The sequence below is a fragment of the Colossoma macropomum genome, unplaced genomic scaffold (assembly GCF_904425465.1).
Source record: "Colossoma macropomum unplaced genomic scaffold, Colossoma_macropomum, whole genome shotgun sequence".
Taxonomy (NCBI): Eukaryota; Metazoa; Chordata; class Actinopteri; order Characiformes; family Serrasalmidae; genus Colossoma; species Colossoma macropomum.
Window position 1 is genome coordinate 16397495 of NW_023494802.1, and position 19291 is coordinate 16416785.

Sequence of the window (19291 nt, forward strand, 5' to 3'; positions counted from 1 at the left end):
TCGCCACATCATATTTCCATTGTTATATGGCAAAAAATGCTCATGAAATGACTGCAATATATAATAAATAGATGATTGAAAGTTCTTGGCCTCCTTCAGCAGCCTATAGTTACTAGGCAACAACAGCATACTCTAAACAAACTACAACTTCTTAGTGGAAGAATCATTTTTTGTATAAAGTCTTGTGTATTTTTTCATATTTATGCTGTCGTCTATTATTTTATAAAAATAATAAGCCACTTTAGGCCATGCGTTACAGTGATTTTACCACAGGTAAAAAGGTTACCACCGACACTGCAGTGTTTATGACCAAGTGGGAACCTGGAATTTTCCAAGCAGGAAAAATCCACTTGAACATCCCTCGTACTCGTAATTCCCACCTTGGAAAGTTGAAGCTTCTCAAGAGCTCTGATTTCTCAGAGTTGCTGATCCATGACATCATTTCAAGCTCCCAGTTGTCACAGTTGAACACAGCATAAGAACGTCCCTTATTCATTATATCATTACCGTAGCGCACAGCCTCAAGTGGTTTACTGCTTAGAATCCACACTTTTGACAAAATTTCAAATTAAAAAATTATATGAGATACCAAATCATAAAAATTGCTTTTGTCATCACTGTTGTGACTTCTAAAGGCCACCACATACCGAAAGCATCATGTAGCGCACTGTATTGTACTGTCATGTAACACAAAAGGAAATGACTTCGCATTCTACACACTATGTTCTGGTATTTTCATTGTTATACGACAAAAAACATATTAAAAGTTCATGAAATAACTGCTATATACAATGTCTGGGTGACTGGGTTACTTGGTGTCTTGGTGTCTGGTTACTTGGCAACAACAGAATAGTCTTAACAAACTACAATTTCTTAGTGGAAGAATTATTTATTGTATACTGTATCATATTTATGCTGTCGTCAGCACTTTGTCGACTTGTCATCAATGCCTTTAACAGTGACTTCTAAGGGCCACTGCATACTGGATGTGTCACTGTCACGTAGCGTACCGTCATGTAGCAGAGCGCTGCTACAAAATGCTAGCAGGAAGATTCGATAAAAGCTAGGTTTAAGTTAATTTATACTTTTTTGTACTCCTATAAACTGAACAAAGCTTTCAGCATGATGTATCAGTCTTGGCATCAGTTTACCACCTCTTCACAAATGTTCGAGCTGAAGAAGGCTAGGATAGTAATGTTAGCTGAGGTAATCGAAATTTCAAGCCACATGTGTTCTACTGTGGCTTTCTGTGGTCTTGATATGGCTTTATTTTAACATAGCACTGGCAAATATGCTGCTTGTTGCTCTATGATGTTCTGAAAGAGTCATGGAGCGCCAGTGTCGCGTCGACACAGAGTGTCGCCACCTGCATGCACATCTCCATTAAAAAAATCGGTTTTACAATTTTGTACGATGTGTGACGCGGCGCATCCAGTGTACGGTGGCCTTAAGGGTTAACTAATCTTTTGACATATATGGAATATCATACCATATGCAATAAACTGAAAAATGCAACCATCATATCGTCGCTGTCCAAAGAAAAACAAGTATCTCCAAAATAGTAACTTTACAGGAGAGGGCAAAAATGTTTTTTATTTCAATGTAAGTTAATGGAAAGAGATTTTATCATAAACCATTTTGGAGCATTTCTATTGGTTCAATCATCATTCACACAATATAAAGGAGAACTGCTGAGCTTGAATGATGCAGAAAAGTAAAAATCGCAAAAAATGGAAATACATGTTTTTCATTGGACAGCAGCAATATGTATTGCTTGCTATTCGGGCAAGATCTGACATGGGCTTGTATTGGTAAAGCTAGGAGTGCTGATCTAGGACCTGTTCCTGTCAGTAAGGTCAAAGTAAATTAGGAGAAATCTGATTGTAGACCAGGGGCGGCACGGTGGTGCAGTGGGTAGCGCTGTCGCCTCACAACAAGAAGGGCCTGGGTTCGATTCCCGGCCGGGCGACCAGGGGTCCTTTCTGTGTGGAGTTTGCATGTTCTCCCTGTGCCTGCGTTGGTTTCCTCCCATGGTCCAAAGACATACAGCCCATTGGAAATGCTAAATTGCCCCTAGGTGTGAATGTGTGTGTGATTGTATATGTATGTCTGTCTGTCTGCCCTGCGATGGACTGGCGACCTGTCCAGGGTGTATCCTGCCTTCTGCCCAATGACAGCTGGGATAGGCTCCAGCACCCCACCACGACCCAGAAGGATAAGCGGTTTAGATGATGTATGTATGTATGATCGTAAACCAGCACTCTGAGAAGCTTTATGAATACTGGTCCTGATCTAAAATGATTCAGTTTCTCTCTTTTACACGCACACACACACACACACCCACACACACACACACACACACATATACACACTCAGCCACTTGTAACACTTTATTCTATTGAGGCCTTCAGGGAAGGCAAATGACAGATGACAGAATAAGAAAGAGTTTTCTCATGATTTACTCTACTGCACAGCCTAGAAAGCACAAACGTATTTCCATCACCATAACTAAAGATCCATCTGGGACTGAGAGAGAGAGAGAAAGAGAAAGAGAGCGAGAAGAAACAGAGATCAGCACATTCTCAAAACCGGCTTTCAGAGCTTTTGCGCATTATTCAGAGCGTGTATAACTTTTTCATTTGATGAACCATCTACCACCAGACTGTCGGTAATTTTGGCTTCTCTGCACTCTTATTAGCTCATTAGCGCTAAGTGAGCTTGGCACTGACAAAAAAACTAAAATAAGACAGTCAGAGGGAAGGAAAAAGCAACAGACAGCGTAATCAAACCTCAGCCCTGATGAACCTGAATATAATCATGAGGCCATGAATATGTATAGGGCTGAGTCAAAGAGAGGTTACACGCTGGGAAACTTCTCCTCCAGCCTCTTTGTCTCGCCACTGCTCTCTCGCTCTCTCTCAGCCGTGTTGAGAACTCCTTATCGCTCACTTCTGTAAACGGGTGAATCTTTCTTTGAGGCCCGGAATGAAAAATGACTTTACGACTCGCCGCTCCACTTCTGTTCTTCTCCATTCTTCCCCCCCATGGGACGTTTCTTCCTCTTTCTGTCTGCCTGTCTCTTTCACTCTCTCTCTCTCTCTCTCTCTCTCTCTCTCTTTTTCTGATGACAACGGAGATATGTCAGAGGACGCCACAGGGGAGGCCCTACTGTATTGCTGAAAGGTGACAAAAATAGAGAGCATAAAAGTGAACGATGGTGATGTAAGAGAGAGGGGTGGGGAAAGACAGAGAGCAGCGCCAGGGGGATTTTGATATTTAACATAACAGATGCCCGCGCCCATTTTATGGAGCAAATTCATGTTGGCACAGTGCCACATCCACTGGTGGAAATGGGGGGAAAAAAAACCCTTCAGCACGCTGCGATCAGAACAAACAGCCAAATAAAGCGGAATGACGGCTCCGCTCTGCGGCGTAAAAGGTTTACAATCTACAGCCCATTGTTGCAAACGTTGAAACGAGAGAGAGGGAGCGAGAGAGCGAGAGAGAGAGAGAGAGTTTATTAAATTCATAATCCCATCTGGAAATTTCAATCCCTACAGTTTTCACAGGTACACTGGATATGCATGCGTGTGCGTATCCGTGCTACGCAAACATCGTTAATCCGCACCTGCGAACTGGTAACTAATCCAGATGTTTGCCGCACACAGCCGTCACAGCCGATCACTGTCTGCTAATATGATGGAAGGGTGTAATGGTGAAAAAGTGATGGATCGGTCGCGAGGGAGAGGAACGTCCTCCATGCGACATTACAGTAAACGCTGAAAGCTAACCCGCTCCTCACTCGAGCGCTTAAGCAGATTATGAAAATTAGCACGTTATTTATTATTTTTTTACCAGGATATTTTGATTCAGTTGTGATGGTTTCAGGATAGCGTTCCAATTTTTGGAGCTCGCTCGAGGGAGAAGATTTCGGCCTTCAATCCAGGCACGTGCAACACACGCGCGCATACTTTAAATTATACTTTAAATCGTAAAGTTTGACTGCTGTCCTATTAACCCCATGATGTCCCAGATGAAAACTGCTGGCTCCAGTGAGCAACTGTGTTCTGCAGGGAGCTGCTATACTGTATCTGCACAGCTTACTCGACCATAATGTGCCTGCAGCCCTGTGTCTACTGGCCCATACTAACATCTACTGCTGCTTCAGGATGAGTAGAACCTGTAGGGCAGGATTACTAACACACACACACACACACACATTCTCTCTCTCGCTCTCTCTGAGTCGTTTACTGACTCACTTCTGCATACAAGTTAATACTAGCGATGTTAACAACACATCATGACCACACTATAGCTGCGTTCCAAAGCCGAGGCTGCAGCCGAGGTAGTGCGGGTCCTCGGTAGGACTGTCCTATGAAGACTCCTCCTTAGTAGCCTTTTGGTCACACAGATGGAGCAGTCCTAACGAGGCGGTGTCACCAGAGTAGCACGAAACTTGTGGGGGAGCTGGTGAGAGAAAACGGAGCCTGTTGCATTGTGTTTGTTGCTCTTTCATTTCTTCATGGAAATGGAGGAGATGTTCTTATGTAGTACGACAAACTACACATATACAAATACTTCTAGATAAAATATGATATCTCGACAAATTCTTTAATTAATCCATCATTTTACACTTAATAAGGTAACCAAGACGAATTCAAGGACGTGAACAACTCACAATTTAAAACAAGCTCTGCTCCAACGGCTTTGATTTCCATCATTTTTGCTGTTTTTTTTCCTTCGCGTTGTTTGTGCACAGAGAAACCGAAGGTAACCGAAGGCCTGGATGGAAACATCTGCTGCGTCCTCGAAGTCCCTTAGAAGGCTGCATTGCTAGGCTGTATATGAAGGATCCTTCACTTTGGAACGGCCTGTTATGACATAGCAGCCGAGAAATGCAGCCTAGGCTTTGGCACGTAGCTAGTGCAATGTAACAGTGCACATCATGGAGGCAGCCAGTATCAGCTGGATTCAGTTAACTAGGCCCTTTGACATCAGTTGGCCAATGTTAGCGATTCGCACATTACCGGCATTGGCCAGTAATATTACCAACAATGTGCATTTTTAGTCGTGGCATCGCTCCAATTTGAACTTACAGTCTCCTGATGATGCTAAACCTTACACCATTACGCCATTAGGCAGCTCAGTTTAAGGCACTCCCTGTTTAACTATATAACAATGAAGAACTGGGGAACCAGAACACAAAACACTGCTGTGGTATGTATTACAAAACAGACAGAATGCATTCAAATCTAACCTTTAGCATGAGACTAACATATCACTGCTGTCAGAACAAAACCCTGTATCTCCAAAATGGTAACTGTACAGGAGAAGGAAAAAACATACTGTACTTTTAATGTAAGTCAATGGAACCTGACTTTTTTCCAAGTCATTTTGGGCCGTTTCTTTTGGTCCATTTATTGTGCATTTGGCACACAGTGTAAAGGGCAACATGCATTTTCAAATTATGTCAAAATATGAAAAACAACAAAAATGGAGATATGAGGTTCTGTTCCAACAGCAGTGATAAATAATAATATGTTTCCATATTTATATTGTTTGAGACTCTGAGTTTTTGTCATTTATTTGGGTTTAAACAGTGTGACAATTGAGAAATGACAATTATATCTGTCAGTAAAGCACATTTTAACAAAAACTGTTGAAGTATAAACATAAATATTGTATAATTTAATATTATTTCAGCTGACATCATCAGTTTTTAGAATTTTTAGCTGCCTAAAATTGCTATTAAATAAGCTCCCCAGACCACACGGCATAAATTCTTCTCTAACACTTGGTTAAGCATCTTTCAGGTAAGGTTTACACCAGTCTTGAGAAAGCTCTGCTCCATTTTAGGCCAGTCTTCCACCTCTTCACTTCTTCTTCCACTTCTCTGTGCTTCATATCCGAGCATAACACAACACTGACTGCAGGAGGTCTGTGTGTGATTGGTTCAACAGACATGATGAAATACTGGGGAAGTTTGACCGACCAGCAAAATCACCAGACCTCAATCCCACTTCTCAATTTGAAACAGCAGGTGAAATGCTGAAATAGGCACACAGACTGTGGCTGAAATGTGCACCCAGTTTGTGGAAGAGTGGGCTAAAGAGCAGCAAATCAAGCGACTGGTGCAATCTTTATCTGACAGGACTGGCACTGTTAGTAAGGCATGGGGACACATAACCAAGCAAAAAAGAAATGATTCATGCAACCACTTTTTGTCCAGTGAGCTTATGCTGTCTAATGCAACAACGTGACACAGTCATAATTGTTCTTCACGGAAATCAGGGCCTGAAATTCAGTGCGAGATTGTGCATAATTTCATTGATTCCCACAAATCTAACACTTACACTGCTGGATATTCCAGCAGACGTTTACAGCGATGTTTAATAATGTTCAGCCAACGTTTGCACCAGTGTGGAATGCAGGATGACTGGGATGGACCGACTTCCACTGGACAACACACTAGGTGCACTCTATCTACGAGCCTATGAGCGCCCTCTGCTGCTGCTGCAGCTCCTCTCGCTAACATTTACAGAAAGGACTCAATGATGTGGACTTGAAGGCCTGAAACATGGACCGCTGGCTAAAACGTAAATCTACATCATCTGAAGTGGAACCCGCTCAGATAAAACACCGGAACCGGAAAGGGCCAGCGCGAACAGTGCTAGCGATGTCAGCGTTAATCCTCAGGATCCTCAGTCAGGTAACAGTAACGTTAGCGAGGTGAAGCAGCAGCACAAAGACAAGTTTCAGACTAACTGGCTCAGAATATTTCTGTGGCTCAGACTTAACAATGGTGAAACGAGCTGCTCCATGTGTAAAATGTACGGTGCTGCGTCTTTTACCAGCTGATGTTACAAAACGTCAACTTTAAGGTGCCACTCAGATGGTGTTTCTCATACCGCCTTGGAAAGAAAGCGTGAGTCAGATTCGGCAAAGAACGTGATGGCTAATGCTACTGAAGTTGTGCAGTTGCAGTGTGAGGAGGAATCAAAGATGTTTCTCAAAACCGCCTTCTTTATAGCAGAAAACAGAATTCAAAATTTGGTAATCTGGTTCAGTTCATCAAAGAGATGGAGTGTCCTTCTTTCAAAAAGAACGGGACAAGACAGGGTAAGACCTGTAGTTAACTTCACAAGTAGTATCTCCCCCAAAGTGTATAAATCCCTCCTATGTCAAACATTTAAGGTGGGAATCCCCCCCATTTTGAAAAATGAAAAAATTAAATATAGTGAAAACATTCAATCGTGAACCTAATATCGTGTCATCAATCATATCACATCACAAACTGAATGTGCCGTTGCAGTAATACACACGAATGGTCAAACACACACTTGGCTCACACTTATACAAATCTACATACTTCATTTAGAAGAAAAGGACCTGCAAAAATGCTTTCAAATCCTCTTGATTTCAGCAAGAATGCACAGTACTTACTAACACAGCAGCTTGCCAGTCATATAAATCAACCTTCTCGAATGAAAGATATCTGCAAACATTCCACACACTCGCACATCAATCTTCATGTCACTCCGCTATGATGTTTGTGTTTCCAGCATCTGTAAGGAGCTAGAGAGAAGTAGGTCAGCTCCTGCAGCCTCAAAGTCAGAGAAAGAGAGCGGAGAGAAAGAGAAAGAGAAAGAGAGAGCGAAAAAGAGAAAGAGAAAGCGAGAAAGAACAAAGACAGGAGCTTGAAGAAGAAGAAAAAACAGGGAGGCTGTGGACCAGACAGACGAGAGAGCGTCTCAAAGCTGGGAAAGTGGAGTGACATCGAGAGCCGGCATTTATTAACGTATTCCCATGGAGAATGACCAAACTCTGTAAACAGCCTAAAACATACAAACAGTATAAACAAACAGACAACATAAACAAACAGACGCCACCAACCGAGACAGGCAGGCAGTCACGTTCTGGGTGAAGGGAAAAATGTGGCGTTGACGAGCGCCTGAGAGGTGAGAGGGCCGAGCGAGGCCGTCCTGCTTTAGCATTCTCTTCACGGCCGCCGGCTCTGCTCTGCTGCCTGCAGCTCAGAGAGACCATCCCCATCAACTCCCTTAATGACCCCACGGACACACGCCGCTGCCTCCCAACACCTGCAACACACACATCATGCTCCCACCACAGCTGCTGTGCGAGTGTGCGCTGCACATGTGTGTGTGTTTTCAATCAGCCCACTGTTTCTTCTATGAAGCTAGAGCAGCACTGGAAGTGAACTAGGCCTGAGCAGACTATGTAGTGCAGTCTCTCTCTGCACCTCTTCTGAAGCTGCCGGATGCCGGAGCACTCTCAAGACTCTCCTTTCCAGCAGATCCGCATCTGATCATGCTCGGCTGAACCTCCGCGTCACTCTCTGGATGACAATTTACACTTTCGCAGGCGCTCTTTTTTTTCGCAGACTCTTTTGGCAAGTCGGCTGGTGCGTGCCTGAAATGTGAGAAGAAGTGTATGAAGTGGGAGCACATGATCAGAATCAGCCAGGATCAGAACTGGCGGATACTGGTTCCTTGACGCACTATTTGGTTTTATTTTGGCCACTCAAGTGGACATTTGCTACACTTAAATACTGTGTATGCACTGTGCATGAGTTAGGCCTATGTGTTATATATTATATAGTGCATTCATTTAGGCTACGTTCACATTACCAGGTTGAAGTGTCACAAATCTGGGTTTTAGCCCTAACGTGACTCAGATCTGATGTTCTCAGGGCTGTATGGACACGCGAATCTGATCCTTTCAAATCCGACCTAAGCCATTTTGGCTACGTTCACATTACAAGCCTCATTGCTCAAATCAGATTTTTTACTCAAATCTGATCTCTCTGACATGATGGTTCACACTCGTTTAGGTAAGTGATTCAAATCTGTCATTAATGTGATGAACCGGCGTCCTGAAATGACCCTCATGAGCACATCCTACTCAGTAACGTCACGTGAATGAATCACGTGCATCATCAGCACAAACTAACGAGCAGAACGAGCTTCGCTGTGAAGATAATTAACTCTGATCAGCTCTCAGCTTCATTATTAGAGCGAGACGAAGGAGAAAAAGGTGAGATGAGCTGCTTTTCCACTGTTTACAGGCTTTAACTTCTGTTCGGCGCTGCTGCCATGGCAACGGTGAACGATGGCACACGCGCATTAAGGCCATGCGACCTTAATGTTAACGCTCAGATCAGAATTCATGTGCTTTTTTCCACTGCATGTACGCCATCATTCGGCGTTACCGTGGCAGCAGCGCCGAACAGAAGTTAAAGTGTGACGCACGTGATTAATTTACGTTACCTTACTGGGTAGAATGTGCACCTGTGGGTCGCTTCAGGACGTCGGTTCGTTCACATTAATGACAGATTTGAATTGCTTACCTAAACAAGCGTGAATCATCGTGTCAGAGAGATCGGATACAAGCAAACAATCGGATTTGAGCAATGAGGCTTGTAATGTGAACACAGCCTAAGATAGCCTGAGCTTAGGTAGCCCAAGCTTCTGGTCAAGTCAAGTCAAAGTTTATTTATATAGCACTTTTACAACAGGCGTTGTTACAAAGCAGCTTTACAGAAAAATCCAGGTCTGAAAACCCCATGAGCGTCGCCAGTGGCGACAGTGGCTAAGAAAAAACTCCCTAAAAGCAAGAAGAAGAAACCTTGAGAGGAACCAAGACTCAAAAGGGGGTAAATAGCCAATAAACAATGTTATAGTGTTTGTTGCCAATTTGTCGGAACAGTTTTGTCTAATAAAAATAGTCCAACTATAAGGAGCGAAAGGAAGTAACATACATTTTCCACTGTCACTCAAAACGTTGCTGACTTGCCAATTCCGCCGCGCAGCTGAGCTCTGTTGATGCCACATGTGTCGCATGTATGTGTGACAACAGAAGTGGCTGCCTATAAACAGCAAACATGGAGAAATATAGCATAAACACATTTCTGTATGCTGTGGACAAAGCACACACATATGCACATTAATCCATGCGGTCCAATCTAAATCCTTCTTTACTTTGACATGTGTAAACACTCTACTTATACAAGGGTGCACACCAACCAACAGAACCATGGACCAAAATCTTGGGTCTCTGTCTGTTTCCTTGGTTCAGTTCACTGCTGGCACACACCAAATGAGGGGATTCAGCACCAGAGCATGTTATTCTTCTTACTCTGGCAGCACATCAGTGCTTTACTGTGCACATAATCTGCCTGTTTTAACATCTGACTTTTTACAGATGCTCATGTCGTTCTTGCAGCATGAGCTGCTGCTAATATTGGCAGATGAGCAATAAAATAACAATGAAGTACTTGATTTTGCTGCATGGGCACTGGATCGTACTTTTGAATGCTGGGCCAGGCATCGGCAACCTTCTTGCATCTAAATGGGAAGGAATATACATTTTACCAATAATATATCTGAGGGATATGTCTGGATTTTATACTGTGATAGGCTAATAAAGGTTATAGGCTAATAAAAATAGGTTGTTTTTGTATAATCTGTTGACAGATTGGTGAAATGTTCCACTGTTTGGGCAGTGTTTGTCACATTCTGACCATAAAGGATAGTTTAAAACAGCAATTACCCACCCAGGAGCAAAAATCAGCCTTCAAACTTGAAAGAAATAACGATTTGACATTTATGGTGATATGTATCGACATCGACTAATATGAAATTTTTTATTGTGATAACATTTTCGTATCGCCCGGCTCTAGCTGGGGCAAATTAAGTGCCTTGCTCAAAGCACAATGAGGTATACAGTCAATCCTGGGATTTGAACCTGTGACTTGTACCTTGTACCCTGGTTGCTGACACCTTAATTCCCCTTATATTATAATTCTGTCATATTGCTTAAGTGTGAAAAGAGCCTTGATGACATATAACAGAAAGAGAGAGGGAGGAAAATAGAGACTATGAGAAAACCTTGACAAGGCATAGCCGGACTATAATTCCACACTAGCAGGCATAACAATGACAGTCCAACGAAAGAGAAAATGTCAGCGAAATGAAACTGTACCACTGCTGCACCACTTGTACCCAATACATACAGTTATTTGAAATAGCCCCCCAAAAAATCCACCACAAACAGCCATATTTGGCAAAATCCCTAACGCAGTGAAAATATCCTGTCTGCCAGGAGAATAGTAGTGCTGTACACTGCCAGCACAGTATGTCCTTGCCTGCCCCAGACCGAATGACAGTGAGAAACCCTGTTACGCATGGACGAGCGAGTACACACACACACACACACACACGCACGCACACACACACGAGCGCATACCTAGATGTGATTCTGTGATAAATATTGTGACAGCTTAATACCTGCCGCTTATGCTCAGCGTTTGTATTCGGCTTGCTATTATCACTGATGGGGTTACGACATCTTCTAATTGTAATTACCGCCTCCTCGTACAATTAGCATTGTTTCAACGTTGTTTCGTCTCCTGATCTGTTACCGTTCTTCGTTTAAACGTTCTTGAATTACCTGAGTTAGGGTAGAAAAGCTAGTCTGGCCTGAATCGGAGAGAAAGAATGAAAGAGGGAGAAAGGAGCAAGAAAGAGAGAACAATTTCATTTAGGAGAGGGATGACAGGAAATGCTATATCCTCCCTTAGACAATCGCTGAGGCACACAAGTTCTCTGTAGGTCCCTGTTAATAATTCAACACATAACTATCAGTAAAACTCTCCCTCTCCCTCTCCCTCTCTCTCTCTCTCTCAAACAGAAGAGAATTACCTCCCCGCCCAGGCACTCACCCAGTATGAGAGATCCCCTGTGAGTGAAGGCTGAGTTTGGGCTGAGGTCCAGATTCTCTCTCCTTCGGCGTCTATGGTATGCCAGAAAAGACTCGGTCTCTCTTTGTCCTGGGCACATGTTTAACTTACTCTCAGAGCTATGAGCTATAGAACATACACGGAAGAGTACAGAAAGCTCTGTTTATCGCGACAGCTGCTGTACTTCCTGGGGTCCCGGAAGACCATACATACAATACATTACAAAATAGTGCTATAACAATCCACGAAACAAGTCATACAAAACATGAGTGAAAAAATAAAAGAAAACAAAACACATGAAAAATGGAAAATAACACTCTCAGAAATAAAGGTACTACGCTGTCACTGGGGTGGTCCCCTCAAGGGTACATCTCAGTACCTTTAGTCAGGGAACATAACTGTACCATAATCCATTAAAATGATATTTTCTAAGCGGTACTGACTCCACACACCCCGTCTCGCCTCCAGGCTTTTTATTTTACTGTTCTGTTTTAAATAATTCGGTTATGAAAAAGGTACAAATACAAACTTTTCAGCTGGAAAAACTTATTTAAGGTTCACAACTGGACCTTAAAACCACTGTTGTACCTTTGAGGGAACATTTATATTGTTTGTACCTTGATGAACGAAAAATGTACCCATACAGAACCTTTATTTTTAACAGGGTAGTGGGACAATTTAAAACATAAACAGTAGAAAGACGATTGAAACCGGAAAAGAAAATTTGGTACAGCTCACAAAAACTTTAGCCAACTCTATTCTAGTAAGTATCTACACCCCTGCCCACCATGAAACTCCACCATAGTATTGTTCCAGCCGTCAAGGGCCTATGTACCTAACTGATCTTTACATCTGTTAAATTAAGTTTGTATTTTTATCAGTTTACCCTGTTTTAAGCAGTGAGACCAGTAGGGAATTCCACTCCTTTACTGTGATAAACTTTTCTCTCTCTCTGTGTCTGACTCTGTGTCAGGTACACGTATACTCTCAGTATGCACTCACAGAGCTTCAGAACATTTCCAAACAATACAAAACGTAATGCAACAGACATTTCTGTCTCACAGACACACATGCACACACAAAAGCACAGCGAGCGAGAGCGCACAGCAAGACTTTTGACCTTGAACAACAAGAAAATCTTACTACCAACTTCCAATAGCGTTTCTTTGTTCACTCAACTGCTGTAAATAATTAGCTACCGTGACTGACATTCTGCTGTCAGCAGTAAAAGAGATGTTCAGCTAACTTAAGCAGTGTTTCTCTACACTTGGGTCGCTCTCACAAGTACAGGGTGATTCATAAAGGTTCATCCAAATTCAAAGCGCCATATTTTATAACTGTGAGGCGCCTAGGAACCAATCACATACCAACTGAAAGAGGGAGTCAGAGTTTCCGACTGTCAGTGGAAGCAGTGAACCTCCAACAGCTCAGAGCATCTGTTGTTGGTACCAACAATTCCAAGAAAAAGGTCACCAGCATCACCAGATCTCACACCGTGGGACTTTTTTTTGGTGGGGGTACGTTAAGGATTCTGTTAATGTGCCACTCCCAACAACACTGGATGATCTCCGAAATCGCACAGTGACACCCGACATGCTCAATGGAGTATGGGATGAATTTGACTATGGTGTTGATGTTGTCCGTACAGCTGGAGGAGGTTCATAATTATATAATATAATTACATAATAAACTTTATGCTCATTTAAACCATTTACAGTTTACTGCATTGTTCTTTAACGATTTACAAGTGAAATAAATCATTTTGAAATCGGATGAAGCTTTTTGAATCACCCCGTGTAATGAAAGTTGTGATCCCCAGGAGTCGTGTCACTGGTGTTACTGCATAACAAAAAATCTCTAATTTTGAAATAAAAGTCACACTGATGACATCACTCGACTTCCTTTTACCTATTTTCTGAGGATCTATGAAGAAAAGCGCATGGTGAGTCCACTGTGTCTTTCAGTTATCAGAGATTTTCTCATTTAGCTCATGATTTCATATGAAGCTTTTAGCTAATGTCACCGGTGTGGCCGACTTTATTCTGAGGTAATTGTGAAAAACAGAATACAAACGGAATAAATTACATATTTTAGTGGATATTCCATGATTGACAACGTGTGGTTTGATGCTCTGTAGCAGCCATTTTGTAAAATGCATTTCTCATTAAAAATGTCTCTGGTGTTACCTTTCTTATGTGTAACACCAATGACGATCGGTAACACCAGTGACTCCCATGGATAGATAAAAAGTGGACGTTTCTGTAGAATGACCCACCTATTAATACATGAGATAAGTTACATACAAAGCCTGTTCCCTGAGACATTGCCTTACAATAGTTCTGGGATAAGATTTTGGCCAAAAAGCCTTTTTTAAAATTCATTCATGGCACAGATGCACATGCATGGTGTTGGAAGGCAAAAGAGCCCCCAAAGAAAACTTACTTATCAATTTACCACTACTTTACCATCACCAGCATTATATATCAAACTCAGAAGTCACGTGTAAGTTGGTTGTTTGTTTTTGATACTAAAGAAAAATGGTTATATTTGCACTGTGGATGTTGTGGCCCCCAGTTCCTATCACCACCACTGTAAAGAAATCTGAGACGGTATGTTTCTCTATGGACCATTTTTCACCAAACCTCTCTGAATGACTCTGCTTGCATCTTAACGACCAAGGGCAGAAATTTAGAGTTATACTTTAAGACGGAATCTTTATAGGTTGAATAAACCTAGAACTTAGTGTTGATTTCGTTTAACTGAACTGAAATGCAGTCATTCAATCTTAAGTTAAATGTTTTGCCTTTACCCAAGGCACAGTGAGGGAGTGAGAGAGCGAGTTACACACAGTGAGAGAGGCGCACCAGTTTCACTGGAGCCGTTTCTTCCTTCAACTCCATTTTCCTCTCTAAACTGGAGAACAGAAACCCTCGAGCCACTGAAAGGCAGATTAAGACAGGAAAACGACAGAAAGGAGGCTGCCTGCGAGGAGAGGATGAGTGAACGATTCCTCTCAGGAGAGAGAAAGCTGGCCGACCGAGGAGGCGCTTTGAACGAGCGGCTCGAGCCTCCCTCCAGTTAGCATTAGCAAACACGACGGAGCGGCGAGACGGCGGCCAAATCTGAGGGGGCGGACTGAAGAGGAGTGAGTGTTCTCTGTGTTCTCAGAGGGAGACTCGGTGTAGTCCCACATTCATTATTTATCACACCACTTCTGAAGACTGTGGACAAAACAGCCAGAGAATCTGAGGAGGAGGTTTTTCTGTAACATGAAGTTTTAGCAGCGGAAAGTGTAGCCAGTTAGCTAACAGAGCAGAGAGGCTTGATCTGAATGTAACGCTATTAGAACGGACCGATCAGAACTCAGTAAAAACAAAAACAAAAAAAAAACAACTACTAAATAAGACTATGGAAGTCCATGAGCTGTTGCTATAAATTTCTGGATTGTTATCGTGAGATAACAAGATAAGTTACTCATTATTTCAAGATAACAATTTTCTTATCTTGAGATAACAAGATAAGTAACTTCTTATTTCAAGATAACAAGTTTCTTATCTCGAGATAATAAGATAAGTAACTCATTATCTCAAGATAACACTTTGTTATCTTGATATAACAAGATAAGTAACTTGTTATTTCCAGATAACAATTTTGTTATCTTGGGATAACAAGATAATTAACTTGTTATCTTAAGATAACTTTTATCTTGAGATAACAAGATAAGTAACGTTATTTCAAGATCATTTTATTTTGCGATCACAAGATAATTAACTTGTTATCTTAAGATAACAACTTTTGTTATCTTAAGATAACAACTTTTGTTATTTTGAGATAACAAGAAAAGTGATGATATTTCAAGATAATAATTTTGTTATTTTAAGATAACAAGATAAATAACTCAAGATAACAACTTTGTTATCTCGGGATAACAAGATAAGTGACTTGTTATTTCAAGATAATTTTGTTATTTTAAGATAGCAAGATAAATAACTCAAGATAACAACTTTGTTATCTCGAGATAACAAGATAAGTGACTTGTTATTTCAAGATAATTTTGTTATTTTAAGATAAAATAAATGACTCCTTACCAAGACAACAACTTTGTTATCTTGAGATAACAAGATAAATAACTTGTTATCTCAAGATAACAACTTTGTTATCTTGAGATCACAAGATAATTAACTGGTTATCTTAAGATAACAACTTTTGTCATCTCAAGATAACAAGATAACTAGTTATTTCAAGGTAACAATTTTGTTATCTTGAGATAACAAGATAAATAACTCGTTATGGCCTCTCTGGACTTCTGTAGAAGACTTTGAACATGCCTGATTCAGACGTGCAGCACAACCTCTACAGCAGTTTCACAGAAGAGTGTCTTTCAGCTGACTTGGGCTGCTTTTGCTGCTAATGGTGCTCATGTGTTGTAACTGATAGAGCTCGTGTGGAGCTGCTGTTCTCCACAGACCTGAATCAGGTAAATACAGGTTTTCAGTGGAGGCAGCTCTGTCTCTCTCACAGGTTTTGCTTTTGTGAGAAACCCTACACCAGCGCACAGAGCAGCCGCCTTCGCCAATCGTATCCGTTTCAGCACTAAACTGTGACACTCGGTGGGAGCCCGCGGACACACACACCCCAGTGTGTATTCCTGTCTTTGTAGGGTATTTCCACTGCTGCTGCTGTATTATCCCCAAACTCAAACAAGCACATATCAGTCCACTGCTGGTCCACCCTCGGACCACCCAGATTAATGTCCAGCGTGCACGGTTTAACTGGTTGTTAAACAGATTTTAAAGGCCCACAGACTTTTATTTTGGAAAATGAACTAAGACAATTACCACAAACAATCGAGAGAAGAACAATTAGCCTAATCACTAGGCCTGATATAAATGATCTGTTGATGTTGACACTGCACTAAGCTGCAAAACCTTTATAACCTAACCTTAATAAAGCTTTATTAATGATATAACTGTAAAAATAATTTACTAAATTAGTTTGCAAAGAAATTAAGACATGGAAATTGGACTGTGAGTGTGAAATGAGCATTGAAATGTGGCATTTTGTTGGACACTCTGCTTAACCACCAACAGTGGCCCACCATCCTCTTACTATCTTGGCAACTTCAATGACCAAAATTCAACATTTTGCGCTTTAACTTTTTCCCCCCACAAATAAAAGCTACAAAAACCCAACAAAATAGTATAAATAAAATAAAATAAATCAATTATCCTCATGAAAACCAGCATAGCATCATGCTTTTCACCATATTGGGAGCACTGGTCCCCACAAAGAGCTGAATACATGTTCAACACACACACACACACACACACACGGCGAGGTCCAGCCTGGCAAGCATCGCGCGCGTGCATCCGAGGCAAGAGCGATCGAGCCGCGCGCCCATCTGTCTCCCAGAACTAGCTACTACAGCGAGCACACGTACGAAGTAGAAAGCGCGTGAACGCGCAAATCAAAAACACGCACAATTCCGCTCGTGCTGCGAGTGCCCTCGCGATCAGCTACTGCACGCTGGTCCAGCTGCATCCCCTTTCTAGCCACGCCACGTGAGGCTGCCTCACCTCCAGACCTGGCCCAGCTGCAGAATGTGTACGACGGACTGGAAGAGCCACATGCACGCCCTGCAGCACCGCATGGTTCGGCTGGTCGAGCGCGCCGCCGAGCCTCCACCTCCTCCTCCTCCTCCTCCTCCAGCGCCTCCTTTACTCCCGCCGACGAGATGGCAGTCGCCTCCTTCGGCCGTCGCCTCCTGCTCCTCGCGCCTGTCCTCCGTCTCCTCCATCTCCGTGTAGTCGTAGACGAACCACCTGAAGCTGAGCACCTGCACCACGGCCGAGGGCACGGCCACGAACACGAGCGTGAGCGCGAACCACCAGTAGTCCCGCCGCGCGTAGTAATCGGCGGCCAGCCACAGGTCCGTGGCGGCGTCCGAGAAGAAGACGAGCAGCGCGCACACCACCCAGCAGCAGTCCAGCAGCGGCGAGCGGCCCGCGCGCGCGCTCTCCCGATTCTCCACATCCTCGCGATTCTCCCGCTCGCGCTCCAGCTCCGCCACGCACGCCGCCGCTCCGTCCGACTTAGCGGCCATGTTCGTTGGTTGGTAGAGGGGGGAAGAGAGTAGGGGAGAGGAGCGCGAGGTAGGATGAGAGGGGAGGGGTGTGTGTGTGTGTGTGAGAGAGAGAGAGAGAGAGAGAGAGGGAGCGCTCGCGTGTATGCGTGAGAGAGAGAGTGAGAGAGTGAGAGAGAGAGAGAGAGAGGCTGTGTTTCTTATGTTTGAGTGCCTCACTAGGTTACTAGTCGCTCTTCGAGGAACTACAAACACACACTGACTCCTCTGAGAGACGAAGCATCGATGATAATGATGATTATTATTATTGTTGTTGTTATTATTGTAAGTGAATGTATTCATGTATATATATATGTAAGTGTATGTATTCATGTATATATATATACGTACACACATATACATTATATGTATGTATATCTATATGTACATACACATACATATATGCATACATATATACATATATATATATATATATATATATATATATATATATATATAAAGAGTCATACAAAGGTTTGAACACCTTTGGCCAAGTTTCCTTCATCCTCACCACGTAACAAACTCAAACATCTTTCTGCAGATTTTAGTGTGCTGTTTCTATTAATTCCCAGAAATTAACGTATTGGAAACGTAAAAGTGCCAGAACTTTTGCACAGGCCACATTTTATGCTTTATTTTTCCCCAAAAATGTTAAATTCTGGAAATAAACAGTAGCTGTGCATCAGAATGTGCAGACGTATGTTGTCTGTAGAGGATTTGGCCAGGGGTACCCAAACTTTTGAATATGACTGCACACACACGCTCACTACATATAAAAATAGTATGTGTGTGTGTGTGTGTGTGTGTGTGTACACGGCTGTGAGGCGATATATGCGTGTTCTGTATACACACATACACACACACACACACACACATATATATATATATATATATATATATATATATATATATATATATATATATATATATATTAATAACAGCATTTCCCCATGGTATCCATTAAAAGGGATGTTTCCCTTAAATCTCTACAGTAATAATTAAAACTGGACGTGTTAATAATTAACGATTTAATTAGGAGTGAATAATTAATCAAATTAGTCTGCTCTTTGAAGTGGTTGTCGTATTGTAGTAAACAAACATCAAGTCACAAATAGATTTGCTCCTCAGAAGACCTCGGCCCTAATGAGGCTGCTCGGGACAGTTAAGGAAACCACTGAGAGATAAAGCCTGTAATAAGCCAGCAATCAGAACTCCTATAAGAGTATAAAGGGCGGTTTCATTCATCTGCTAGGCCTGTGTTTCCGTGTGCTTACATCCAAAGGCACTGTAAATCACAGGTATGGTAAAGCACCTTGCTCTCCACGTCTCTGCCCCCCCCAAATACCGAATGCAGCGGTGACATCACAAAGTCGCACAAAGCTCCAGGCCTACTGAATGTGCTGTATTAACAT

At 42.3% G+C, this 19291-nt stretch overlaps 1 protein-coding gene across 1 annotated transcript in view; it reads right to left on the bottom strand.

The window, feature by feature from the left end:
* The window catches only part of xkr7 (XK, Kell blood group complex subunit-related family, member 7), a 114117-nt gene extending 96256 nt beyond the window's left edge, over positions 1–17861 (bottom strand). The window contains exon 1 of the mRNA XM_036592296.1: positions 17335–17861. Coding sequence (XP_036448189.1) covers positions 17335–17861 — 527 coding nt within the window. The remainder of the gene's footprint in view (positions 1–17334) is intronic.
* Between the last annotated feature and the right edge of the window lie 1430 nt (positions 17862–19291).